This window comes from Neolamprologus brichardi, chromosome 22, assembly GCF_056152115.1.
Source record: "Neolamprologus brichardi isolate AB-2024 chromosome 22, ASM5615211v1, whole genome shotgun sequence".
NCBI classification, from domain to species: domain Eukaryota; kingdom Metazoa; phylum Chordata; class Actinopteri; order Cichliformes; family Cichlidae; genus Neolamprologus; species Neolamprologus brichardi.
This window is the reverse complement of record NC_142124.1, coordinates 26089810-26116786: the sequence shown is the minus strand read 5'-3', so window position 1 is coordinate 26116786 and position 26977 is coordinate 26089810. Positions and strand designations below refer to the sequence as shown.

Genomic DNA, 26977 nt, shown 5'->3' with positions numbered 1-26977 from the left:
CTAGCTTGCCTGCTCCAACTGGCTTTAAAGGGTTAATTAATTTGACTAACAATCATTCCAAAACATTATAGTGTAGCCTTCTGGAATTCAATCAAATTCAAGTAAAAGGAACCTCCAGCAGAACCAGGGTAAGGGCAGTCATCTGTCACAACTGGTTGAGGAGGTGGGGGGTACCACAAGACATATTATGGGAGGGCGTTTATTAATTAATAAAGATTAAATGTAAGAGTGATGCATGAAAACAAGAAAAGAGAAAACAGGTGAATAAAAAAGAAACAGTGCATCATGGGAAGCCCCCAGCACACGGAGACGATAGCAGTATGGCTAATGGATGCTTCAGTGTCACCCAATCTAACCTCAACGATAAGCTTTGTCAAAAAGGAAGGTTTTACGTCCAGAACAGAACCACAAAACAGAATTGTGATACATAAATGAATTAAATGCGAGAAAGCCTTTCTCAGAATAAAAGGTTGAACTCTATTTACTCTGTCATAAACCTTTAACATGTGTGTGAACTTCATCTGACTCATTACATTCATATTACTCTGAGCTTTATATCATTAACACAAATGGATCACATGGGAGATATGAAAAATTAAAAAATGATGCCATTAGAAATAACAACTTCCAGGATGTTCTCTGAAGTGAAACTATCTACACGTGTTTTTATTGTTGACCTTTTCCTGTCTTTTGTGTGTGTCTTTGCTTTCATAAAATTGTCATTTTTGGCCTGCATACTTTGAACATAATTCCATAATTATTACTATGGTAACAAGATGATATGCAAACAAACCCACCCTGCATTAACACCCGACTCCTCCTGTTTGGCTTCCAGTTTTCAGGAATCTCCATTCAGTTCTGTTTGTTTTACTTTGCCCTCAGACATTTATTGTTTGGAACTCATTTTCTAACGAAACATATCACAACGTTCCTCTTAGGAACTATCGTCATAAAATTGGGTAATTACGTTAACGTTTGTTTTATACTGTAAGTAAATAAATGCATGCCTCTTCGCAGGTAGATGATTTAAAGCTTTGGGGATGTGTCTGGCTGCCCTTTCCCTGAAACTTCTTCCTTTACTGAGAAACTTATCTGTAGATTGCTAATAAAACACAAACGCAGACAATTATAGTCCTACATTAAAACTTTCCTTTTTTCCACATTTGTCATGTGGGGATTTTTTTTCACTTCATTCATTTTTTTGTCACTGTCTCCATATTACCTGTGAAAATATACAATAAAATCCCCCCAACTGGTCTGACTTCGGTTTCTGTATGTGCTCCATTACCTTTAGTGGATGATGTCATTTCTTCTAGCGGAGAATAACAGTAGGCTTTAATTTGAGTTCTTCTGCCACCCAGTGGTGACAAGAGTAACATTCAGTACCTAAGAACAAAGAGGAGCTGCCCGAGCCGAGCAGACAGCAAAGAGGGGGTGAAATGCATATTTTGATTCCATGAGATGGAATTTGCTATGCTATGAAATATCCACAGGATGGTGCCATAATCATCAGCATGGAGTGCGCTCAGTCCAAGAAAAATGCACTTGATTCTTACAGACTATTGTATCTCCTTTATCGTTTAGCTTACTATAGGAAATAAACGTATTTGAAACATTTAAACATGCTGACGTGTATAAATGTGTTCCACTACAGCACAGTGGAAATCAAATGTAACTTTACATTCACAGCAACTCAAAAATTACATTTGGAAAATATCAACAGCAACATTTTTAAAATCAATCCACAGACTATTTTGGCAAGATTATAGTTTAAAAAACAAACAAACAAAAACCGTTTAGTTTTTATTTCTACTTTGATTTTTTTTTTTTTAAACTAAGTTTAGTTTCTGTTAGCTACCAGAGTTTTGCTCATTTCAGTTTTTAATGTTTGGAAATGTTTTTCTTTGTTTCGGTTTTACTTTAAGCTTTTTTAATTTTTATACTAGGGGTGGTATTTGTCAGGGGAAATTTTTGTTTCAGTGTTACAGCGCAAAACAAAATACTTTGCGAAAGCAGTTCCATTTTACTATTTAGTTACTGTTTTTAGTACATAATATTGTTCAGTCTTTAATTTCTATTATCAAAAGCACTTTTTAACACCTACTTGTAGCTGTTTTTTTTTTTAACTTTAGTTTTAGTGACCCCAAGACATGGTTTTGTTTAAAGCACACAATTTTCTTAAAAATTAGTCTCTTAAGATCCATTTGTTGGATTGCAAGAATTACTTAGAACAATCATAGCAACTTCCATGGGTGAAAACAAGCTCTTCAGATGAGTTGCCTGCTACATTTTTTTTTTTGTTTTTGAATTTTGACTGTTTTTCCTTTTTACTAAGCTACATTAGAAACCCATTGACACCCACTGACATCCACGGAGAAGTCATCATTTCGTCAGGCTCCCAGCAAGCAAACAGCGCTGTGGTAGTAAAATGATTAATCAGCCACTTTGTTAACAGATAGAAAATAGGTGTTTGGTAAAGGTTTGGTGAAGGTTTATGGTAACTGCATGAACATACTGGTGGTGGCCAGTGCTGCCCTTTAGCGCCTAATAGATGTGCCTATGGTATAAATTTGAAAATCCTAGGTAACATCACTCCATTTATTGCATTCACGAGATTTTCAGGGGGCTTGACCTCTGACCTTGATTTCCAGGTCATGGGATTCACACTCATCTGAGAATTTTAGTCGATACACCGATGTATTGAGTTATCACGTTCACAGTCTTGAATGCCTGCTTGCCCAGCTGAGGGGTAAAAACCCACAGCATACCTACTTTTTTTTTAATTTTCATTTTTTTTTATATACGATGAAACACCTCACCAACAAGTAAACTCGGTGTAAACTAAAAAAAATTAAATGTTTTTAAAGCGATCAAGATGGGCAAGATGTCAGAGTTGATAATGTCCCATGAAATATTTGGGAAACAGAAGCTTGACTTACCTCATAGCAGCTAATTAATGTTACTGACATTGTTTCAAGAAAGAACCATTCTTGCTGAGCCTCTTACATGTCATGAATAAAAATGTATCCCCTATAAATTAAACTTAACTCCATTGTATTTTGTTTGGATCACTATTTTTTTGTAATTTTAGCATCTTGCACCTCTTTCAGGATCCCACTGATTTTAATTAATTTCCATACATCAACAGGATTTATTAAACTTAAATAACTGAAATGAAAATAAATAAAAAACGAGACACACTTTCAAAAGTTTTAATAGAAATCTGTAAAAATGAGAAGTTTAATGGTAAACATGAAAATGACAGTGATTGTATTATGTAGAAAAAGCAACAACACAACAATACATGTATCTATTTATGAAAGAAAACTGCACCGTAGCTACCGTGTACGTGAAACAGGTCTCCACTGGATATCAAATCATTTGTCAGTGCACTCGAAAAGGATCTGAAACTTCTTTTCCTGGAGATTTCAGAAAAGGAGCTAATCGTGAGCTTGCTTCTTTAAAAACAAAAATAACAACAATAACAACAAAAATCAGACTAATAATAATAATTATTATAATAATGATAATAATAATAATCACAGCTTTTAAGAATGACATATTAAACCACAATCTTGACATAAAATTGCACTTCAAAATACTGGTTGGGTGAATAAATATTTGCGATACCTTTTTATATCCATTTTGGTAATACAGTACATAAACACAGCAATAGTATATTAGCTGTCAACAGGGTTAATAGGGAAACTGATTTAAACTTTGTCTATTTTCATTCCAGCTGCTTTTGCATATAGTACAGAATTTGCATATTAGCACAGAAATAAATAAACACCAATGACATCAAAGAAGGGTAAAAAAGATTTACAAAACATACTGCATATCTAACATAGTGTCCATATATATTAATAATATAATTACATAACAGCGTCATTCAGAAGCGGTGCTCAAGTGCTTTTGCGTTTTGTCGTCAGACTCAAAACAAGCGTGTGGTGATTTCTGGCCACAGGCTGGTCTTAGTCTTTTTGCACTGTCCCTTCAGACTCTGCCTCCTATCAGAGTTGTGTCTGGGAGGAAGGAGCCTTTTTTTGGCCTTGAGAGTTCTCAGGGTAAACACATCTTTCTCTAACAGGTGCATCTGCGCTCACCTCCAGGTGTCTCGTCTCTGTTCTGGGACTCGACGGCTGCTGGATGGTGAAGGATCCTTGATTTTTTTTGTTGGGTACGACACCTGCAGGCATTTGTCCTGTCGCCTCAGGGTTCGGTAGGCTGGCTTGGCTGCTCAGCGGCATCTCTTTAAGAACGTCCTGGTGATGTGGCAGAGCGAGCCTTCCCTTTGGAGCCTCGCTCAGTCTCATGGATGCCCCTGAGGTGTTAGCAGTCGTGCTGCTCAGGAAGCTGTACATTTGCAGGGGGGACCTGGGTGGAATCATGTGAATCCCCCCAATTGGAATCAGCATGTTTGGGGCTCTGCTTGGCTGCTGCGAGTGCAGAGGAAGGTGACTCAGGAGGTTGTGGGCTCCACGAGGACGCATGGAATGCGAGGGGATGTGGGTCAGACCAACCTCATCTACACACTACAACAAAAACAAACTGAAATTTCAGTGGCTCTGCTGGTGGTAAATTCACCTACAATGAACAGTTAAGAGCAGACATAATGCCAGTTGGCTGGGCTTAAAGGTGCACTAAGTACAGTCTTAATGATCTGTCGATGATGTAAATCAATAGCAATGAAACAATGATAACCTTAGCTCTGATGCTGAGAAAGTTTTAAAAGCTGAGTTCTGCAGAGGTACTCTGAGTTAGTTATCAACAATACAGACAATTTTAAAAGTCAAGCAAAAATAGGCAAGAATATTAAAGATTCAATTTCTTTTAAATGTAAAATTAGCTGGTGGCTGTGCATCTGGGAGTCAGGGATATAAGTCAACTTAAACCCACCAAAAGCTTTTGCTATTTGCTGGCGTTGCGGTGTGTTTGACCTCTCATGGCCACCGTATGCAAGTCTCCCTTTGAAAAAGCTGGGGCAAGGGCAATTTTACCACTACTTTCTCAGTGTTTAGAAACTGTTGCTGTCTCAGTTCATTTTCTGTATTTTGACAAGATATCTTTTAAAAAAAGCTATAAAAATATCTCAGTTTCATTTTGATATGGCCATCTATAGGATATAGTGTTGAAATTACGATTAAATGAAATCACTGCATAGAGGTCCCCCCCACCTTTTTTTTTCTCAAACTGACTTTTTACAGTGTCCCAGCTTTTGGACACAAATAGTAGTTCTGCTCTAAAGTGGAATAATAAATACTGAAAAGAATCATGGCAGACTGAATATCGCCGCTGTCAGAGAGTGAAAGGGTTTGTGCATCCCATGGCCTATGTTGTGGGGGGGCTTTTGCCCCCTGTTAGGGTCTCCCATGGCAAATTTGTCCTGAGGGACCAGACAGAGTGATTAAAAACCCCTATGAGCTGAAGATCCAGGGAACAGTTGACCCTGCATGGGACAAGGTCATCAGGTCCCTGTACTGAAGCAAGGCCTGGGAAGGTGCCCAAAGGCGAGCGCCTGGTGGTCAGGCCTTAGTCCATGGGACTCGGCCGGGCACAGCCTGAAAAAGGGACCTTGGCCCACCCTCCTGTAGGCCCAGAATGCAGGAGGCACCGTAGGGGTTGGGTACAGTGTGTGCTGGGCAGCAGCCATGGGGGGTGACCCTGGTGGACCGATCCACAGCTGCCGAGACTAGAGATTGAGACATAGAACATAATTTCTCTGGTGGGGAAGGAGCCTGAACGTGAGACTCAACGTGAGGTTGAGTCTGTGCATTGAGTCGGACTCAGCTTAATGTACAGCTTGGGCTCTTGAACCAGTCTCCTGGAGAGGGGTTGTACTATGTCTCAGTCTGGAGTTGCCCTTGGTGAGAGACTGGGATGGGTATCTTAGTATCCTCTCGGCTTGTTGCCAGTATGGTGGAGTTCTTCCCTGGTGGATGAAAGGGTTTGTTCCCTGGGTCGGGGAATGGGTCCTCACTGTCGTCTACGTCTATTCACTGAACAACAGTTCAGAGTACCTGGCCTTCCTGGAGTCCCTGACTTCTTGAGGGTGCTCCAACTGGGGACTTTCTCATCTTACTGGGAACGCTCATGTGGGCAACAACAGTGAGACCCGGAAGCGCGAGATTGGGAGGAACAGCCTGCCAGATCTGAACCCGAATGGTGCACTGTTACTGGACTTCTGCGCAAACCACAGTTCATCCATAACAAACTCCATGTTCCAACATAAGGGTGTCCATGAGTGCAAGTGGCACCAGGACATCGCAGGCTGCAGGTCGATGATGATTGTGATCGTATCATCAGATCTGCGGCCATATGTTCTGGATACTCTCGACTGGAAAATCTATGCCAGGGTCCGCCCATTAGCTGATTCAGGAGGAACCTGCCGCTTTCATGCCAGTTGTGGAACACTAGACCAGCTCTTTAGCCTCCTGAGGATATTCAAGGGTTGGTCCAGTAAGGTTGGCAATAAGTCAGACTCTTTCCCAGTGACCGTTGGACTCCACCAGTGCTGCCCTTTGTCACTGATTCTGTTCATAATTTTTACGGACAGAATTTCTAGGCATAGTGATGGAAGGCTTCCACTTGCGTGGCCTCAGTATCTCGTCTCTGCTTTTTGCATATAATGTGGTTCTCTTGGCTTCATCAGGTGGTGGCCTCCAGCTCGCACTGGAGTGGATCACAGCCAAATGTGAAGCGGCAGGAATGAGAATCAGCACCTCCAAGTTTCAGGTTAAGGTCCTCAAGTGAAAAAGGATGGAGTGCCCACTCCGGGTCAGGGAATGCCTGAAGTAGAGGAATTTAAGTATCTTGGGGTCTTGTTTATGAGTTAGGGGAGAGGGGAGTGCGAGATCAACAGAAAGGTTGGTGCTGTGGCTGGAGTACGGGGAGAGGGAGGTCTGGACTTCTCTGCTTATGCTGCTGCCCCCGCAACCTGGCCACAGATAAGTGGAAGAAAATAGACGAATGGATGGATGGATATTTTTTTCCTCCTTGTTTGAAATGTCCCATTTTCCAACATGGAAATGTTGTAAGTATTGTATCCAGCTGAACACACAGCTTAGGAAACATTACTCTTAGACTTTTTCGAGTCCAGTTGAAGTCTACTTGAAGCGTGCTTGCACAAGTGCTGTACTGTTGTGTAGTGTCTCCTTGTCAGTGTGGTTATTAAAAAAACATTTACAGGTACAGTAGGTACAGTCCAACAGACGAGCTACTGTAGCTCAAACTGCTGAAAAAGTTAAAGCTGGTTCTGATAGAAAAGTGTCAGAACCGAGCATCACAGTTTGTTGTGTATGGGGCTGCATAGACACAGACCAGTCAGGGGGACCATGCTGACCCCTGTCCACCAACAAAAGTGCCAACAATGGGCACATGAGCATCAGAATTGGACCATGGAACAATGGAACAAAGTGTCCTGGTCTGGTGAATCACATTTTCTTTTACATTGCTTTTACCCTGGGAAACACCTGGTAACCAGGATGCACAATGGGAAGAAGGCAAGCCAGTGGGAGTGTGATGCTTTGGGCAATGCTTTGCTGGGAAACCATGGGTCCTGCCATCCATGAGGATGTTACTTTGCACATACCATCTACCTAAGCACTGTTGAAAACCACGTACACGCTTTCATGGAAGCTGTGTTCCCTGATGGCTGTGGCCTATTTCAGCAGGATATTGTGCCCTGCCACAAAGCAACAGTGGTTCAGGAATGGTTTGAGGAACCCAACGATGACTTTGAGGTGTTGATTTGGCCTCAAAATTCATCCAATTGAGCATCTCTGGGATGTGCTGGACAAATAAGACCGAATCATGAAGACCACACCTCACAACTTACAGGACTTAAAGGATCCATGCCTCAACAGGTCAGGGCTTTTTTGGCAGCCAAATGGGGACCAACACAATATTAGGCAGGTTTGTCATAAAATTATAGCTGATCAGTGTATATGCAAACACAAGAGGTCACTCTATCGTGAATGTGAATCAGTACCTGCTCCTCTGGGACCTACATTAGTGTGAGGGGTATGTGGTGAAGTTTCACCATAACATGTTTGGTGTATACTTTTTGCTTATCAGTTTTTAATTAGGGTGAGCCGAGATACTCACCCAGGCTATTTTTGTTGTTGACGTGTGGTTCCAGTCTTCAGAATTTAGTGATTGGCCTGCTTTTCCTTTTTCCCCCTGGTTACCCAGGGAAAACATGTGTCTATTTGGGAGCTCTCCTGCATTATTTTAGGGCTAGGAGCTGCATGGTTGCTTTGTCTGATATAAAACAAGAGAGCTGCCTTTCCTTACCTTTCCAATAAATGTGACTTTAAAATAACCTCATATGTACCAGCCTATCTATATTTATTCTAAATGTTGACTTGCTGGAATTTAACTAAACCACACAAGATTGGCTTTGTGAGCTGGAACCTGATTTATTTAAAAACTTTAGGCTAAACTAATAGAGTTGGATCAAGTCACAGGTGAGTGACGCGGTTTGAAGAAAAGCCACCCTTTGGCCAGTGGTAATTATACACGCAGCAAAATTCTGACTTAAGTATACAAAAACGAAAAAATTAAATCGTTATGAAGAACACTCAAAAAATGCTGTAAACAAATGTTTTGAAGTCACTCACCAGCCTTGCCGTAGATGCTTGTTCCCTTGGATGAATATGGGCTTGACAGTGAGCAGAGGTGTCAGCCAGGGAGCCCAGAAACCCATAGGAATGCGACCCCTGAGACTGCACTATTATAGGAGAGAGGCCTCTAACAGGGGAGATTGGTCTCTGTGAGGCGGTGGAGACATGACAACTGGATGGGGAGAGGGATGAAGGAGGAGCAGGGGACTGGCAAGGCCTGGGTGATGGGTTGAGAGATGGAGAAAGCTCGATTTGTGGAGTCAGGATTTGACTACATGGAGAATGAGGACCTCCAGAGGATGCTAACGTTGAAGCGTCGAGGCGTCTGCGGGCAAACAACGCCCTTCTGGCACTGGCTGAGCTTTTCTGGCTGGAATCCCTGGAGGTAATCGGAAAGGATGAGCTGCCTTCAGACTCCCCCAGCTGATGTGCTGGATGAACCTTCTCTCTGTTAGTGTCAGAGCCTTCAGCCGCTGTTGACCGGCTGTCTTTGTTATGCCCGTCATACTTGTCCTTGGTGTTTGGATCCCCTTGATCTCCACTTTTCCCAGCATCAGAGCACTGATGACCTTTTTGTTGATTTGGCTGACATGATGAGATTTTGCAGACTTCAAGGACAGAAAAAAAGGTTTATTTTAAATTAATTTTATATTTAACTTTTTTCACATTTTTCTTACATTAGTAAGGCAAAACATCAAGAACTTTATTTAGATTATTTAAAATTTGACATGTAGATGTCAACATGTAGAGAGTTTATGAAAGCTTAGGTATTTCAATTTCCTACAAAACTTTACATTCATTCAAGACTTCAAAGGCTGCAATGCATTTTCTGAGTAACATGTAAAACAGTTACTATTACTTAACTCTTACTATTAACAGTAACTTATTACTCACTCATCACACACACGCTTAACTCTGAGTGAAAAATAGTCGATTGAACTTATTCTGATCAGCTTTTCTAGAACTGAAAACTCAGTCTTGCAGATCTTAATAAACTCAGTTTCATTTATCTAAATAACTCAATGCCACCTTTCCCTCATCTGCTACGATACTTGCTCTAATTAAGCCCTCCACCCATTCTCCCAACAGGGAGAAACCCATAGCCTGAGAAATTCTGAGAGAAACTAGCATGAACATAAATGACTCAAACGCAGTAGAAACTTTCATCTTAGGATTTTTCTATTCATTTTTTATCACATTCTGCATCTTGAAGGAATTTGTAGAGCGGGTCACTATGTTAAATAAAAGGCGAAATGCTGGCCTTGGCCTCATGTTCCATTTATCTAAAGAGGTTTGACATTTGATAAAATGTGTACATAATAAGGAGTTAGAAGCAGACATTTAACACAGTAAGAATAGTGCTAATAATGCTAATGTGGTAAGCATAGGACAAAAAAGAAGAGAAAAAGGAGCACAGGGCATGTAATTTACCAAGCAATTACTGCATTTATCTTTAGGCAAAACCAAAAAAATTAATACTCACTGAAATATGTCACTGTCTTAGTAGCATAAAACAAGTTGTACCTTCATGTGTGTTCCCTGAATAACAGCAGGTTTCCTTTCCATGTCCCTTAGATATCAGGTGTTCAGTAAGACTCCCTGGAAATAAAAAAGAGCCGCTCACTGTTGATGCACAGAGAACACATACAAGAAACTTAAAATGAAAAACAAACAAACAAACATTTTATTGCCTGTCCTTACCTGTAGCTTTGAATGCGGTTTCACAGAAACTGTAGTTAAATGATGGTGATTCCTTGGTGATTACTGTAGTATCGTCACACTGGCACTTTTCTCCAACTCCACCACGTGCATCATCATACCTCTTATTTGATCTGCAAATGTAAAGAGAGAGAAAGAGGTTTCAGTCTGGTACTCAGGGTGTTTCCTTGTCAGTCAGCTCAGGATGATAGCAGCAATCAATATGAATGTAACAGGAGCTGACAGCCAGGCTGGAGGCCCTTCAGCACCTGTTAGTGACTGCATTTATCCAATGTAAGTGTAATGTCTGGTGCTGGCCTTTACAACATGGGAATTTCAAACTGTGGCGGCTGGGCTCGGGGTCCACACCACTTCACTTAGACTTCTTTCAGTGAGGGACCTACTTCAGCTTCAACAGAGAAGCTTTCATAAGCCAAAAACCAGCCCCCTCCGCCTCCCACCCTTCACAGCTAACACAACCACCAAGCCCAAACAAGAGGGAGCCTTCGATGCGGCTTCAGGTCCAGAGGTTTGCTGAAAGCGCAGCCAATAAAAACAGGCACAAGAGGGAGGGAAACCCTCGCCCAAACCAGCAGCTGCTCCAAATAAACGTGAAAAAACACTGAAAATAAAAACACATTCCTACGACAAACAATGGTTCTGGTTATAATTGGCTGTTTTTCTCTTCTATTTTCACCACAGGCTGTGTGGCTGGATAAACTCAGCAGGTATCATAAATGGTTGCTTTTACAGTGTCGGAAAACTTCCAAGTTAATGAAAGAGAAACACTTTGCCTTCGTACCTCTATACTGTACTCGGCAGGTATAAATTTCATGTAACACCCATTCCCACTCAAGATTTGAGCCTAGAGCCCTTGGCTTTCCCCACTTCAAAAAAAAGAAAGCAAAAAATGGCAACATCCCACTAGCTTGCTGCCTCCGTTGTGTCTTTATGTTCCTCAGACAGACAGAGCAGACGGAGAAAGCAGAAAGCGGGCGGGCGTGAGGATGACTCACTCTTTTTAGGAAGGCTGCGATGAGCGTCAACATGAGTCACAACAGGGATTTGTTCGCAGACACACTCCTGAACCAAAAAAGAGACACACAGATGGCACCTCTCTGCACTCCCCTTATCACATCACAGCAGTGTTTATTTCTGATAGGTATCAAAATTACTGAGCATGTCTGGCTTAACCTCCCTGCAAATGAATCTGAGGAGATGAGTGTGTGCTACATAAGAATAGTAGAACGGACTGTGCCTACTTACATCTTTTCAAATGATATGTTAGTTTCAAGATGAGTGTTAGCCATTGCTCATCTTGTTTTCTTTTCTTTTTAACATGAACAGTGACTCTTGCCAAATTTGGGTAAATCGGAGGTAGTTCCTCCACTGATTTGCTAGGATTGGGGCACTTTGAGGTGTTTTACTGTCTTTGTGCCAATCCTGCCAAAGGATAACACTGTGTTCACATCACAGCTTATTATTCAGTTTTAAGTAATTACTGTGTGTAGTTCATATCTGTTACACATCATTAAGCACAGCTATTTTTACTATGGTTACTTGCATTTAAATGATTCTTTAATATACTGTGTTTCACACTGATTTAGAACAGAATTTAAAATGAAGGTTGGAAGATTGATTAAATGCCCTGACAGCTAATCGAATGTGTCTTCCTGACATGAGTAAGATGCGCATCAGTCAAGTGGCAAACATTAGGTTACAGGTTAAGAAATAATAAGCTCATTCGACCAAATAGCCTGGCCAACCTCTGCTAGGTCTGGCAGGCCAAGTCTGGGCTACAAGGTTCTTCTGGGGTCAGCGGTCCCCAATCCCTGGGCCACGGACCGACACCGGTCCGCGAGAGTTGAGGCTCAGGTGTGAAATTTATGGTTTTCGGGGTTTTTATTGTTATTTTTTTAATCATTAACTCTGTTTCCCTGGGTCTTTCCCCGTGTGTTATGAATACATCTTCTTTTGGTACCGGTACTGGTTTTATTTTGTTGTATTTATCCGCGACACCTTAAAGGCCGGTCCATGAAAATATTGTCGGACATAAACTGGTCCGTGGCACAAAAAAAGGTTGGGGGCTGTTGGTCTAAGTAATAATTGTCGATAAGCCTACCCCCTCATTTTGATAAGTCTCTTTTAGAGTAATCTTAAGAATTATTTTTTGTTCCATTATTGCAAAGACTTGAAAGAACAATATAAATACAGGAAAAAAAAAATCATATTCTGATTTTCTAGAGTTAGGGTAAAGGTTAACTTTAAGGGCGAGGTCATCACCAATGAGTTAGACCTCACAGGGTTAATCTCAAAGCTGTTTTGAGAAATTCTTTTTCAGAATGGCTACAGGGTTGCTACTATCTACTATCCCAATTAAAAAAAAAATACATCAATAAATAATGGAAGCAACATGCCTCAAAAAACAAAACATGTAAAGACACATATTCAGCTCATTTTAATCAAAATACCCGTTTTGCTCTCCTCCAGAATAGGGTTAGGATTATCACCAATGAGGACTTGAACCTCAGCGGGTTAATAAAACAAAATATAGTCAATATTTGACTCATCTTAATATTATTATGTTTTTGGGAATGCTTTTACAAAAAAGCATTATACCCATAAACCTACAGGAAACCGTTTCCAAACTAACAGCAAATGAAAACATTTTCAGAGCCTTTGTTTCACGTTTCCTCAGCATATTCCTAGGCCCAAGCTCTTTTTTTTGTATAGCATTTGTCCATTTTCCATTCTGTCTGTACAGCAGATTTTCTTTATTCAGAGTCCATTTTAAGATTCTGGTTCTGACATTTAAGGCTCTTCAAGAACAAGCACCAGCGTACATCATCGAACTTTTACAGCCCTATGCCCCTAGTAGGTCCCTGAGGTCTTGTGATCAGGGCCTACTCGTTATTCAGTATACAAGACTGAAAACCAAGGGTGATAGAGCTTTTGCTGCTGTGGCCGCCAGACTGTGGAATTCTCTTCCTCAGAACTTAAGATCTGCAGACTCAGTGATTACTTTTAAAAAACAGCTAAAAACACATCTTTTTAAAATTGCATTTTGTTAACTTTTGACTGTTTTTGTTTTTTTTACCTTGTAAAGCACTTTGTGATCTTTTATCTGGAAATGTGCTATATAAATAAAATTTTACTTACTTACTTACTTCTTTAATGACTAATGCCATGTCTGTACACAATGTCCGTGTTACACCAATACACACAGCCAAGAATGTACTGCTGCTCTATGTGAATGGCTCTGATGGCTGGTGTAAATGAATCTCTGCAGGAGCAGAGGAAGCTAGGTAGTTTCCTGGCTTCAGGCCTTCAACAGATGGACTCTGCTGGTGCAGACAGCCAACCCTTAGCCTGTCCAATGTAACGGACGACAACAGTTTCCAGAACACAACAGAATGTGACACATGCTTTATGCGCTGTAAGTAATGCGCATTACAATATAAATAAAAACAATGTATCATTATTACCTAACAGTGCTGGATAATCTTACTTGTGTTACAAAAATCTTAAGGTTATGTATATAACCCCGGTTCTCTGAGTAGCATGAGTGAGTGTCTCACTATGGGGGAACGCCTCCTGCGTGACCTCATCAGAAGCTCAAATACCATTACGCCAGCCCTTACAGGCTGGCTAGGTGACGCCTATGTCAGGAGGGGCTAGTGCCTCCCTATATAATAGGCTGACATAGCGTCAGATGTCATTCAAAACAAGCCCACCTCTTCCTCGCTTCCATAGCAAGGAGGGCGGTCTGGTGAGACACTCACTCATGCTGTTCAGAGAACCGGGGTTATATACATAACCTTAAGTTCTCTTTCATAGCATTCGTTTTGTGTCTCACTATGGGAGAAATACTGATTCCTGGATTGCCAGACATGCCTGTTAAGAAGACAACTGTCCCCAACAGCACTTCACAGGGGAGAAGCCCCCACCCGGGAAGAACCTGCACTGAGGACTGAATGCGCTAAGTTAGGTGCCGTCACATCTAACCTGTAAAACCTAGCAAATGTATGAGGTGAGGTCCAGCATGCAGCTGCACACACCTCTTGAATAGAAACTCCCCTAAAGAGAGCCCATGAGGTTGCCAGACCTCTAGTGGAATGCGCACGCAAGCCAGCAGGAGGCTGAAGGCCCCTGCTAGTATAGGCCAGGGCAATTGCTCCTACTATCCAATGTGAGAGGCGCTGTTTAGACACAGGCTTTCCCATATGTGGTTTAGCCCAGGACATGAACAGCTGGTCACTTTGTCTGACACTCTGGGTTCGGTCCATGTAAATGCGCAGAGCACGGACTGGACACAAGGTATGCAGCCGCTGTTGCTCCTCCGAGGAGAAAGGCGGTGGGCAAAAGGCTGGCAGGTCTATAGGGGAACATGTGCCGACAACCTTCGGGACAAAGGCAGGGTTGAGCTGCATACTCAATTCAATTCAATTCAATTTTATTTATATAGCGCCAAATCACAACAAATGTCGCCTCAAGGCGCTTCATAGATACAGAGAAAAGCCCAACAATCATATGACCCCCTATGAGCAAGCACTTTGGCGACAGTGGGAAGGAAAAACTCCCTTTTAACAGGAAGAAACCTCCGGCAGAACCAGGCTCAGGGAGGGGCGGCCATCTGCTGCGACCGGTTGGGGTGAGAGAAGGAAGACAGGATAAAAGACATGCTGTGGAAGAGAGTCAGAGATTAATAACAGATACGATTCAATACAGAGAGGTCTGTTAATACATAGTGAGTGAGAAAGGTGACTGGAAAGGAAAAACTCAATGCATCATGGGAATCCCCCGGCAGCCTACATCTATTGCAGCATAACTAAGGGAGGATTCAGGGTCACCTGGTCCAGCCCTAACTATATGCTTTAGCAAAAAGGAAAGTTTTAAGCCTAATCTTAAAAGTAGAGATAGTGTCTGTCTCCCGAATCCATGACATACTGACCCTTGTATTATCCGAGGAGAACTGAATGCATGACTGATGCACTGAGAGAGCGTGGATCTCTCCTACACGTTTAGCAGAAGCTAAAGCAATTAATAGAGCCATCTTCAAGGACAGAAATTTTAACTCAACCTGTTCCAGGGGTTCAAATGGGCAACAGGAGAGCGCAGCTAATACTGTAGGAAGGTCCCACGATGGAGCCAATGGCCTAGATGTAGGCAATTTACGCCGTGCACCCTTTATGAAACGGCATATTAAGGGATGCTGGAAAACAGTCTTCCCCTCAAAACCAATATGGCAGGCCGAAATTGCTGCCAAATACACCTTGATGGTGGAGAAGGCTTTACCCTTATCAATCAGGGCCTGAAGAAATGACAGAATCACAGCCACAGAGCACTGAAAAAGGATGGCCTGTGATTCTAAGCACCAGCTTTCAAACACACGCCACTTGTGCTCATATAGCGTCCTAGTAGATGATGCTCTAGAACACTGAATAGTGTCGATAACACTATGAGGGAGCCCCACTGTGTTTAGGTTAAACCATTCACAGGCCAAGCCCGTAGAGCTAGCCTCTCTGGGTGGGGGTGGAATATTTCCCCCTGTGCCTGAGACAGGAGGTCTCTGCGTAGTGGCAACGGCCAAGGTGGGCCGTACAGCTGCTGAAAAATCTCCGCCAGCCAGTGCTTCCCTGGCCAGTGCGGGGCTATCAGGATCATATAGTGACTTCTCTCCCTCACTCTGGCCGGAGTTGGAGAAATGAGGGCCACTGGGGGAAAAGCATAGAGGAGGGTTCTCGGCCACTCGTGGGCTAGAGCATCCACCCCGAGTGGAGCTCTCTGATCGTGCAGCGAGTAAAACAGGGGACACTGAGCATTCTCCCTGGATGCATAAACGTTCACGGTCGCCTGACCGAATCGCAGCCAGATCTGCTTCACCACCTTTGGGTGAAGCTTCCAGTCCCCATACAGCGGGTTGCCCCTGGAGAGAAGATCTGCTCCAAAGTTCAAGATTCCTGGCACGTGAGTTGCTCTCAGTGACAGCAGGTGGACACTGCTCCAGACTATCAGTCTGTGTGCCAGTGTGTGTAACTTGGGGGACCCCAGACCGCCCTGTCTGTTAATGTAGGCCACAACAGTGGAATTGTCCGACCTCACTAAAACATGATGACCTCTCAGCCAAGGGAGAAAGTGTTTTAGCGACAGGTGAACCGCCAGCAGTTCCAGACAGTTTATGTGGGTGGAGCGCATTCACTGTTCTGCCTTCGTGGGTGGCCCTCCAGCCCGAAAGAGAGGCATCTGTGGAAATTACCTTCCTGGCTGAAGGCGTCCCAGTGTTATCGCCACTAGAGAAGAAGCCATCAGACCGAGCAGCTTCTGGCACTGTTTGAGGGTCACTGTGTTGCCTCTGCGAAACAGTGCTAGGGATGACCGTATGGCTGCTGTTCTCTACGGGGACAGAACAGCCCTCACCCGGAGGGAGTCTAGGCTGAGCCCTATGAAAGTAATGCACTGAGTTGGCGTCAATGTGCTCTTTTCCACGTTTATCTGGAAACCCAAACTCTCCAGATGGTGTATGAGAGCATTTGTGTGACAAGTCGCTCCCTGGCGGGTTGGGGCTGCCACCAGCCAGTCGTCAATGTATGTGGCCACCCGAATGCCCTTTCCCCTGAGAGGGGCCACTGCTGCCTCGGTGCATTTCACAAACACCCTTGGGCTCAGTGAGAGACCAAAAGGCAGGACTACAAACTTGTATGCTATCCCCTGAAAAGCAAATCTCAGATACTTGCGGTGTGGGGGATATATGGGGATGTGGAAATAAGCATCGATTGATGTGAACCAGTCGCCCGCTCGTACAAACCGTAACAGCGAGGCGTGCGTCAACATCCTGAACTTGTATGTCCTTAAATGCCGGTTCAGGGCACGGAGATCCAGAATGGCTCTCATCCCCCTCCCCCTTTCTTTGGCACAAGGAAATACCTTGAATAAAATCCGCTGTGCATTTCCTCGGGAGGGACAACTCTTATAGCTCCTTTGTCTCTCAAGGTGGAAATTTCCTCCAGGAGAAAACTGGTAGACTCGCCCAGAGCACAAGAGTAAACGATTTCTTTGAAATGTGGTGGAGTGACATTGAATTGCAGCCTGTAGCCCTTTTCCAATGTCCTCAGCACCCATGCTGACTGAGTGCAGGTGGCCCAGCTCTTCATGTGGAGAGACAGAGGGCTCACTGGCCACTCCACCAAAGATGGCGTTTTGGCGCACCCTTGTGGTTGCAGCGCGAAACATACGCCATTTCGGTGTCCCGTCACCTCTGTCACAGGCAAGCGAGGTGACGGGCTCATCTGCATCATCACAGCCGTGGAAACGCAAGTCTCCACGGGCTGTTTTGCAACACTCAACAGCGCCCTCGGAAAAATGCCTGGATGCACGTGTCGGGGCTTTTTTAATACAGAATGCACGAAAGAGGTGCTTGTGAAACAACACTGCGAACTTTGGCTCTCTTTCCCTCTGGCGGGTCCGGTGACAGGAACTGTCAGGCCGGCCGCGTCTTCCTTCTCATGATCGCGGCAGCGGGGGGAGGAGGAGGGGCCGCTTGAGGTCTGGCCTGGGGAGACTGTTTCCGAGTCCATGGATTCTTATGGGCCCCGGCAGCCTGGGGGGCTGCCTGCGTCTTAGGCACTTTGGGAATCCTGAAAGCGGGGACCGGGCGAGACGCTGCCTGCGCGAATGACTGGCGCGGTGCTGCTGGGGTGGCGTGCTGGGCCCTCCTCGGCAGGCAGTTTCAGAGCCTCATCATCTCTCTTTTTCTCCTCACATCTCTTCTGCATGGATGTAACAGCCGCACCGAAGAGACCGTGAGGCACGACAGGGGTGTTGAGGAGTTCCTCTTTCTCCTTGGTCGTCAAGTTGGTGAGCGCAAGCCAGCGTGCTCGCTCCTGAAGAACCATGAGGCCCATGGCTCTCCCATTAGCCTGTATGAGTACCTTGTGGAGGCGGAGGACGTGGTCCGTTATAATGCAGATTTCTTCCCACACTGTGGTATCTGGTTTAGTTGTCATGTCCTCTTCTAGCTCAGCTTGGTAAGCCATTAGCATAGAGGAGGCGTTGTGGGCTCTTACTGACAGAGCCGCTGCCTTGTAGCACTTATCTGTAAGGCTAGACTGGAAGCGGTCTGCTTTGGAGGGGAGAGATGGGGCCGATGAGGACAGAGACGTCTTCGGGTGAAGATGGCTCGCTACCAACGGCTCCACTTGTGGCATCTGGCGGAGGCCGATAGACTCCATCCCCTCACAATCCAGCAGGGAGCTCCCCACGATGGGGTCTTTCTCGCTGTAAGGTTTTGCTTTCCACGTCACCGCTATCTCATCGAGTAGCTCCGAGAAAACAAGCAACACATGCTTCCCCGTCTTTTTCGCCTTCGGCAATTTCTTTCCTTCGAAACGAGACTTTACAACCTCTGTTTGTACGGCGGGCCACGGGATGTTGAGCCTAGCAGCTGCGCGCTTGCACATGTCCTGCATGTCGAGATCCAGGGGAGACGACGGTGTCTGTGTTTCAACCCCGCAGGTAGCCAAGGGCTTTGTAGCCCAGCTGATGCTAGCCAAGGAGGTGGAATCGTCCTCCTCCTCTTCAGACAGCAGGAGCTCCGAGTCAGCCGACTCATCTCCGTCCTCGTTGGCATCTCCTCCCCAGGGTACTCCAGCATCGGGGGAAAACTCACGATCTCCGTGTGCCTCCAGCGACGGGAAAGCGGTCGCGATGGGCTGAGGGTCTGCCTCTGTCCAGCTTGCCCCTGGCGTTGCGGCCAAATCATCGGGCACCTCAGTTTCTCCTTGCGCCGCAGCAGCCTCACACAGCAAAGGGTCGCCACCCAACAGGTTAGCCTGGCGAGCTAGCCTGCGGCGGAGTAGTTTGCGTGGGAAAGCCGCGCAGTGGATACAGTCTTGTGCGGGTGTCAAGGCAGCCTGAGCGTGAGAGAAACCCAGGCATGCCACACACACGGGGTGTGTATCCCAAGCAGAAATCTTCTTGCCGCAAGGACAGAGTTTTGCAACTTTGTTGACAGTCGTAGCCATGGTTAGCTAGAGGGTTGCGCACGTTAGCGAGACTGACACTGAGTGCGGAGAATATTGCTATTCTTTGCTAATGTGGGGTGAAAAGTGTTGCTACTTTTCTACAGGTATTGCTACCTAATGTGTAAAACCGCTAGCGTTGAAGGGTATTGCTACCTGATGGTGAAGCTAGAGGTACCTTTGTTAGCAAAGTGTTGCTACTTTCGGAAAATATTGTTACTTCCCGCACTAGCTACAGAACAGTATTGCTACTGCTTGTATGCTAGTGGACAACTGAAAAGCTGGGAACAAAGCGCCCGGCGACCGAGTTGTTCACTCGAATCTGTGGACAGTTTAGCTTTAGCACCCAATCAAACAATCAACAGGCAACCTGTGTGCGCATACATCTGCAGACACTATGCACTAAAGCACATTGTTTCCACATTTCTCTTATTTCATGAACAAAGTCTTGTTTAGCATTAACACATGTACTAGCACAGTTGTGTTAATGCTAGTACATGTGTACCAATAGCACAGTTGTCTACAGGCTTCTGTGAGAAGCAAGAAGAGGTTTTTAAATGACATCTGACGCTATGTCAGCCTATTATATAGGAAGGCACTAGCCCCTCCTGACATGGGCGTCACCTAGCCAGCCTGTAAGGGCTGGCGTAATGGTATTTGAGCTTCTGATGAGGTCATGCAGGAGGCGTTCCCCCATAGTGAGACACGAAATGACTGCTATGAAAGAGAACCTTAAGAGTTATCTGCACAACATGTGGCTCAAACAAAGAACCATGCCTTTTTCCTCCCACACACTAGCGCTACAATCAGCTGATTTTCGTTTTTGTGCAGAGAAGAGGAAAATGGTGACGCTGTCTATAACTTCAGCGGTGGAGATATGGACATTACTGTTAGTTCTGTTGCATAAAAGGACAAGAGTACGTTGGTAAAGTGAATAAACTGTATTATGCTGCTAACACAGAGCTTGCAAAGAACCTAGAATTATTCAAAGCTGAGTGCATACCAACCTTAGACCAGCAGCCAGACCCTGAACTTTAACAGGAAACAAAGGCAGTAATGAGCAGTCAGGCTTGCACCGTAGCAGCCTCCATTTCTATCTGTGCATGTTTGTAAAGTAGAATCACTGTGATAATTCAGCTTTGCGTTTTTAGCTTTTGTGTATTGTTAAAAAAATAAAATAAAATAAGTGAAATCGCAGGCGTGTGTTGTCACTAGGACAAGCCTTTGTGTCAGTATGTAGGACTGTAGCCTGAGGTTTATAGTATTAACTGGTAAATATGAGACAATACATTGGAGGTCATGATACAAAGTAATGCAACGTGCACATTACGAGTTACAAGTTACTTTCTTTGATAAGTAAATATGTAATGTAGTGCATTACTTTTAAGAAAAGTACTGAGTAATGTATAACATCACATTCCAGAACCCAACACGGTTAGCTAACATACTGCTGCGATTATCAGGAGATTATACTCACCCTCTCTCAGAGACCCAAACTTCATTTCTGGAGCATGACTGGACCTTTTCCTCCTCTGCCTCGTCCTCCTTCTCTTCCTCCTTCTCCTCCTCCTCCTCCTTTCTGTTTGACTTGTTGTCATCCACTGATGTATGTCCTTTCTTTGTTCCCTCGTAGTCTCTGTAGCATGACTGCTTTTTGCAGACCTACACTCGAAAGAGACACGGGCAAATTCACCAACTCTGCTCCAGCATGCCCAGGGAGACAAAAATTGGGAATTCTCATTGAACGATGTATTTTATTACATGTGTTAAGACACACGCTTCATTTCAACAGTTTAAATTTTGACCCCGTTAAATGACATTTCCCGTTTTGTATTCTATAACAAAAATGGTAAGGAAAGCTAACCCACTCTTTTCTATGCCTCCTATATGGAGTGTCTCAGTGTCTGCTCTACTTCTTATCACCTACCAGTCCTTACATTTTGATCAGTTTTATTTGATTCTTTCCCAAGTTCTGTTGCAATAGTAATGATTAGGTCTACCGACAGGTGTAATCAGTGGTCAGTGTTGTAATTACCTCTGTGGAGGAGGGTCTTTTGTCGTCCTCTTGCTCCACTGACTCTGCTGCCTGCACGGACATGGGGGATAGTGTATATATGGATGGACTGAGCCTCTGCTTGCAGTGAAGCAGAGAGAGAACTGTCTTGCTGGAGAGGCCAGGCGGATTGGGGTCATAGCCACTAGTAGACCACGACGAATACACTGAGGGCTTCTGTTCATCCAGAGCAGAAGGGTTTGGTTTAATGTAGTTTAAATAGCACCAGCTGTTACAGGTGCTGGACAGCAGACTGGGGAATGAAGGCCCAACATGCGAGACGGGAGAGCAAATAGCAGGTAAACATGACTCCTGTTTGAGCTTGTGCTTGCAAGTCTCAACTGTTGCTTTGTCAGAACAACCCATCTCCCTCTCCTCTTCTTCTTTTACTCTTTTCTGCTGCTGCTGTGACTCTGGAGGCAGCTCCATGCTGTTTGAGGGGGAAAGCATCCGTTTATTGCCCCCTGAGCCTGATAACCTGAGGCTATCATCAGACCACGGTTGAAGATCTGGACTCATGTCCCTGTGGGGTCTTTGTTCAGCTGTTGAAACACCTGCACTTTGTGGGACAGCACTAACTGCCTCCTGGGGCCTAGGGGAGGTGGACTGAGACAATGTGGTATATATGGCACATGCAGGGGTGTGTGTGTCTGTTTGGAGGCGCACTGCAACTGCTGGATCTGTGACTGGCCTCAATATTTCTAGATTGGAACTGATGTTAGGGGCAGACTGCCGAACATGGGAGCGACTTACTGAGTAGTCATCGTCTTGTGGAGGAATCTCTAGTTTCAGCCCTGTAGACATGGGGAGATAGCGGGCTCTGGCAGCCCCTGATGGTCCGTGCGTATGATATTGCTGTGGTGCAGGAGCAAGGGCCTTCTCTGTATAGGTCTCCTCTTTTACAGTTGTAGATGGGTCATGAGGAAGGGACAGTTCTGTGCTCCCAATCAACTGAATATTTTGAGTAAGTTTCCACTGAGAAAAGATATCTTTGCACTGCAATTCCACTGGATTTTGTAAAACAGTGTCCCCTGATAGAGAAGAAGAAGAGGGCCTGCTGCAGTGTACAGAAGTTGGGCTTTTTGCTTGAGAAGATCTGCTTGGGTTGAGATATTCAGGACCACGGCTCAGGATCGTACACTCCTCCTCCTCATCTGGATCACTGATAGCAGTGTGTCTCATTAATAGACATTTTCTTCTTTCTCTCCACCCAACTGCAGAGCGCTCAGGGGACAGAGAGCTGTAGTCAAAAGACTTACTGCGGGTCTCAGCCATGAGGACACTCGGTTGTGGGTCGTGAGGGGCCTGTTCAGATGCTGAGCGCCTCATCTCTCTGTGCTGATGCACCCCCGGCACCGTCAGCATATGAAGAGCTCTTGATCTCCTTAGTGGCGTTGATGTTGCAACGTCCATGTCCTGTCTGTTTGACTCTTCAAAGGACGTGGAGCGACTGGATGCATATGATGCACTACTATCCTGACTAGGGCTGCGGGGCAGGGACAGAGAGTCAAAACTAGATTCTCCTGATGACTGAGCAGCTTCAGCTAATCGTAACCGCTTCTTCTTTGGAGGAAGCTTTTCAATAGGGAGCTGTGCCAGAGAGGGGCTTCTCTGCGGCCACTGAAATTCATCTAGTTTCTCTTGATGTTTTGCTGTGGTGGTAGGTTCGGCTGAAGTGTCTTTACTCATGTTGGGATCCTTTGTCACCAGGATCTCTGGAACCTGCACATTGTGTTGGCGGACCAGCTTTCGGGCTGCTAGTTTTGGTACATGTTGTTGAGGTTGTTTTTGAGGCAACAGCTGATGATCTTCATGAGGTGGAGAGTGCTTTGTTGCCTCTGCACCTGGACTCTCATTACTCAAGGATTCTTGTTTTTCAAAGGAACTAGTATGCTGAATTACTGAACAAGTTTGCAATGCAGGCTTCCTCTGGCCCTCATAAGCTGCACTGCTTTCATCTTTGCACTGGCCTGAAGACAGGGAAGAACAAGGTAATGAAGGAGAAGAGGGGTCATCAAATTCAAAACTCTCCTCTTTCCTTCTCTTGCGCATTACTGAAGCGCCTGCCCTGACTGCACTGTTCTTTAGTTGTGAACATTCCATTTGACTAATTACCACTTCATTGATGGGTTGATGTGATAGGCACAGGCTCTGCTTGTGTTTTTTATAACCTACCCAATCTTTGCATCCTGTGCCACAGGCCTCACACTCATATGGCTGTGGTTGACTTTGCTTACAATCAGGCACAGTGGTTAAGCTGTCAGAGTAAAATGAAAGAGAATCCTCGTGTTCCTCTTTTGTAAGTTCTGTACCAAGTGGAATTTCAATTGCTGGCTGTCGTCTTAGCATCCCATAACGACGTGAAGGCTGTCGTTCGTCAAAGGACTGACTTAGGCGACATTTGCTTTGGCCGCCACTGGTGGTCTCAAATAAACTGGCTTCAGGTGGCATTGAATGACTTCGCACCAGCGGGGTGGTGGACGTTTGGCTAGCTGGCTGCTCCATATTTGAGGGTGGGTGATGAAATTTTTCACATGGAACTCCCATAGTGATAGAGCCGCTGCTTTTATAGCCCACATCGCCAACCTTGGGGCTATGAATGAGCGGTTCTTTCACAGTTGAACTCTTCTGAGACTCAGAACTGTTCTTTCTGGAGAGTGAGAATCTCCTTGGTTTTACACTGTCAATTTTACTGGTATCCACCACTGCCTCGTTGATGGTGATAAGTTTGGTTATATGGTCGATGACCTGTTTCTTGGGCACCGTGAATGAGATGCTTTTGTCCTCCTCACCAGGGGGATGCTGGTTTTGATGACGAGACATCCTCTGTAGGTGTCCAAAGCGTCCATATTTACCAAGGATGATCTCAGCATAGCTTTTGGCACTTGTGTTGGGGGGGCTGTCCTGTGACTGCTCTGTACTTTCAGAGCGAGAAAAATAGCCAGATTCTGTACTACCTCTACTACCTAAAGTTAAAGATGACGCCTTTTCATCAGATGAGTCTTGAGGAGTGTGTTTTCCTCTGCTTAGGCGCAGGGCCAATCTTTTTTTCACCGCATAGGAGTAATTGTTTCCTCCAGGGCAATCTTTGGCCATGTCCGTTTCAACACTCTTGATTGAGGCTCCACTGTCTTGTCTTTCTGAAACAGAAGAAGCTGATGATAGCTGTCTCGTTTCCTCGTCCGACTCTGTGGCTTGCTCCGCTGCAGGTTTCGACTCCCCAAGTGCCAGGCCTGCCTTCACCCGGTGGGTATGAGATTTACGGTGTTTGTATAGGTTACTCTTGGTCTTAAAAGAGAACCCGCATGGGGCACAGGGATAGGGCCTTTCACCCGTGTGGGAGCGAATGTGTTTCTGTAAAACACTAGGCTTGGCACATGCACGGCCACAGTAAGTGCAAACATATTTCCCTGGTCTCTGAGGCTTACGCTCACGTTTCTGCTTTGGGGTCCCTTCCTGGGTTTCTGGTTTAGACTGGGTAGGGTCGCCTGCTGAGGAAGGTGGGATTTCTGGAGTCAAACTCAAACCTGTGGTTGGTTTCGTTGCTGTCGATGCCTCCTGTTTATTCGCCGGTGCTGTATCTGAGTCAATGCTCTGCCGCTGGTGTCTGAGACGTTTGCGTTCTGGATTCTGCCTTCTGGATTGTTTGGGTTGCTGTAATGTGCCATGGGGCTTTGGAGAGCCGGTTTGCTGTTGTTGACAGGGCTGGGGGGGAGACTTGGGCTGAGGGCCTCGCTGTGGAGACTCCTTCTGAGAATGTTCTTGACCTCCGGACTGCTCCCCAGTGGTCAGGCGACTATGCAAGGCCTCCATAAAATGGAAGGACAGCCTCAGGTAGACACGTAGGATGCGTCTGCCTGAGCCAGGCTACAGAGTTAAAGCCAAAGCATTAACTGGGTAAGAGGTTTAATGTGAGCAAATCTGATCAAAATATCCACCTTACTTGACTTCACTTCATAATTTTTTGCTTGTTTTACTCAAATTGTTATTGCTTGACAAAGGAACAATGCCATCAAATGTAAAACAGTAGCATCAACGAATGCAGTTGTGATATGCCATGTGCTGTAGAGGAAGTCCTCTGCCATCCAAGCATTAAGCATTCCATCATGAATCACACAGGCTCTGTTGCTCAGCTGGTTCAGTTCAATGCACAATTCCTTTGTCTTCTCAACATGTAGATCTGCAAAAACAAACAAGTCGTTATATAGGATAGTGCATACAGTTCAACACTGAGAAACAGATAACCCTCTGGCCTCTCTGTTTGCCAGATAGGAATATTTATGTTTTGTGTTGCATAATCACTCTATGTGTCATAACATTCATCTTTCGCTTTCCCGCGGCTGCTGCCTGTTTTAAATTAGAATGGTTTATGTAATGTTTTGTTGTAAAATATATCAGCATGCAGTAAAAGTGATGATTCTGCTAATATTCCCTGAGAGAAGCAGGATGCGCACCCAACTGTGACTTGAACATTCAAATAACATCATTTGATTTGGTCTTTAGTGATTGCCTATTTCTTAACGATTGCAGAATATCATTATGTCAGACAACACATTACACATACTGCCCACTCCCATAAAACTGGTCTGATCTTTCTGCTGCAAGACAGAAAATGACCAACAACAAAAAACCAGAGAATCTGCCACTTGATCCATTTGATTGTGGAACTATAATGTCCTAATGGTTTGATTATGAAATTGACTTAGTGATCACTTGTACTCTTTCACACTCGTACTGCTGTCTTACAAGCACCTTTTTCGTCTTTGGTGTTAATGAAATTGCAGCTTTTGAAGGTTACGTTGTGTCGTCTACTATCAAATGCAAAACGATGATCATCAGACTGTGCTAACATACAGTGCTGCCACATTGCAGGACATGTGAAGGACTCTACCTGTTTCATCGGATTAACTGATGATTTTAGATATTTTAAAAAGGGCCAAGCCAAACGGAGGCGACGGATGGCTGCGAGCTGTGAGTGCATACAAAAGGTGACTCAGTGGAGATACTGAAGAAAATTCCCAGTGTTACTTTATGCCAGCATGCTGAAACAGTAAACAAGGCATCCCACGCACTGACCAGCTGGTTTCTACACCCACATTCTGGTGGAAGACGGCAAAGCTGCTGGATACTATCCAAATTACTGATAACAGGTTGACAACCATCTTTGATTTAACTTGTGAGAAGAGTATACGTGCCAATACTGGATGAATAAAAACAATCACTTTATACTACCAGCAAAACAAGCATAGTATAGGAGAGTTATAGAATCTGTGCAGTTTGCAGAGGACCATTGAGATCATAGCTCTCTTGCCATAAGCCTAGTAAGTGTTAAATGTAGGCCAATCAGGTAGCCTCTACCGGGGCTTATAGCTTGTAGTGGGAAGGCAGACTCTTGTTTGTAAAACTCGAATTAACACGTCTGTCTGAGAGTTGTTTGGGGCATGTGTATTCTCTGCATGAAGGTGACAATGACTACTACTAACAACTAGTCAAATAATAAAAAAATAAAATAAAAAAAATTGGCTCATTTTCACTTGCTCCAAAGTTAACTATGAACTGTTCATTTACACCTCACATAACATGGG

The 26977-nt window shown here is 44.6% G+C and overlaps 1 protein-coding gene and 1 pseudogene across 6 annotated transcripts in view; both read right to left on the bottom strand.

Annotated features, from left to right (window-relative positions):
* Positions 1–3204: 3204 nt before the first annotated feature.
* The window catches only part of hivep3a (HIVEP zinc finger 3a), a 54952-nt gene continuing 31179 nt past the window's right edge, over positions 3205–26977 (bottom strand). For all 6 annotated transcript variants that reach the window (XM_087834921.1, XM_087834919.1, XM_087834920.1 and 3 more), the window contains 6 exons: positions 21375–25572; positions 20817–21001; positions 10326–10456; positions 10149–10223; positions 8622–9232; positions 3205–4535 (listed from right to left, as the gene is read on the bottom strand). In XM_087834921.1, the coding sequence (XP_087691047.1) occupies positions 4014–4535; positions 8622–9232; positions 10149–10223; positions 10326–10456; positions 20817–21001; positions 21375–25205 (5355 nt within the window). In that variant the 5' untranslated portion in view covers positions 25206–25572 and the 3' untranslated portion in view covers positions 3205–4013. The remainder of the gene's footprint in view (positions 4536–8621; positions 9233–10148; positions 10224–10325; positions 10457–20816; positions 21002–21374; positions 25573–26977) is intronic.
* LOC148096784 (uncharacterized) lies at positions 17800–18526 on the bottom strand (annotated as a pseudogene).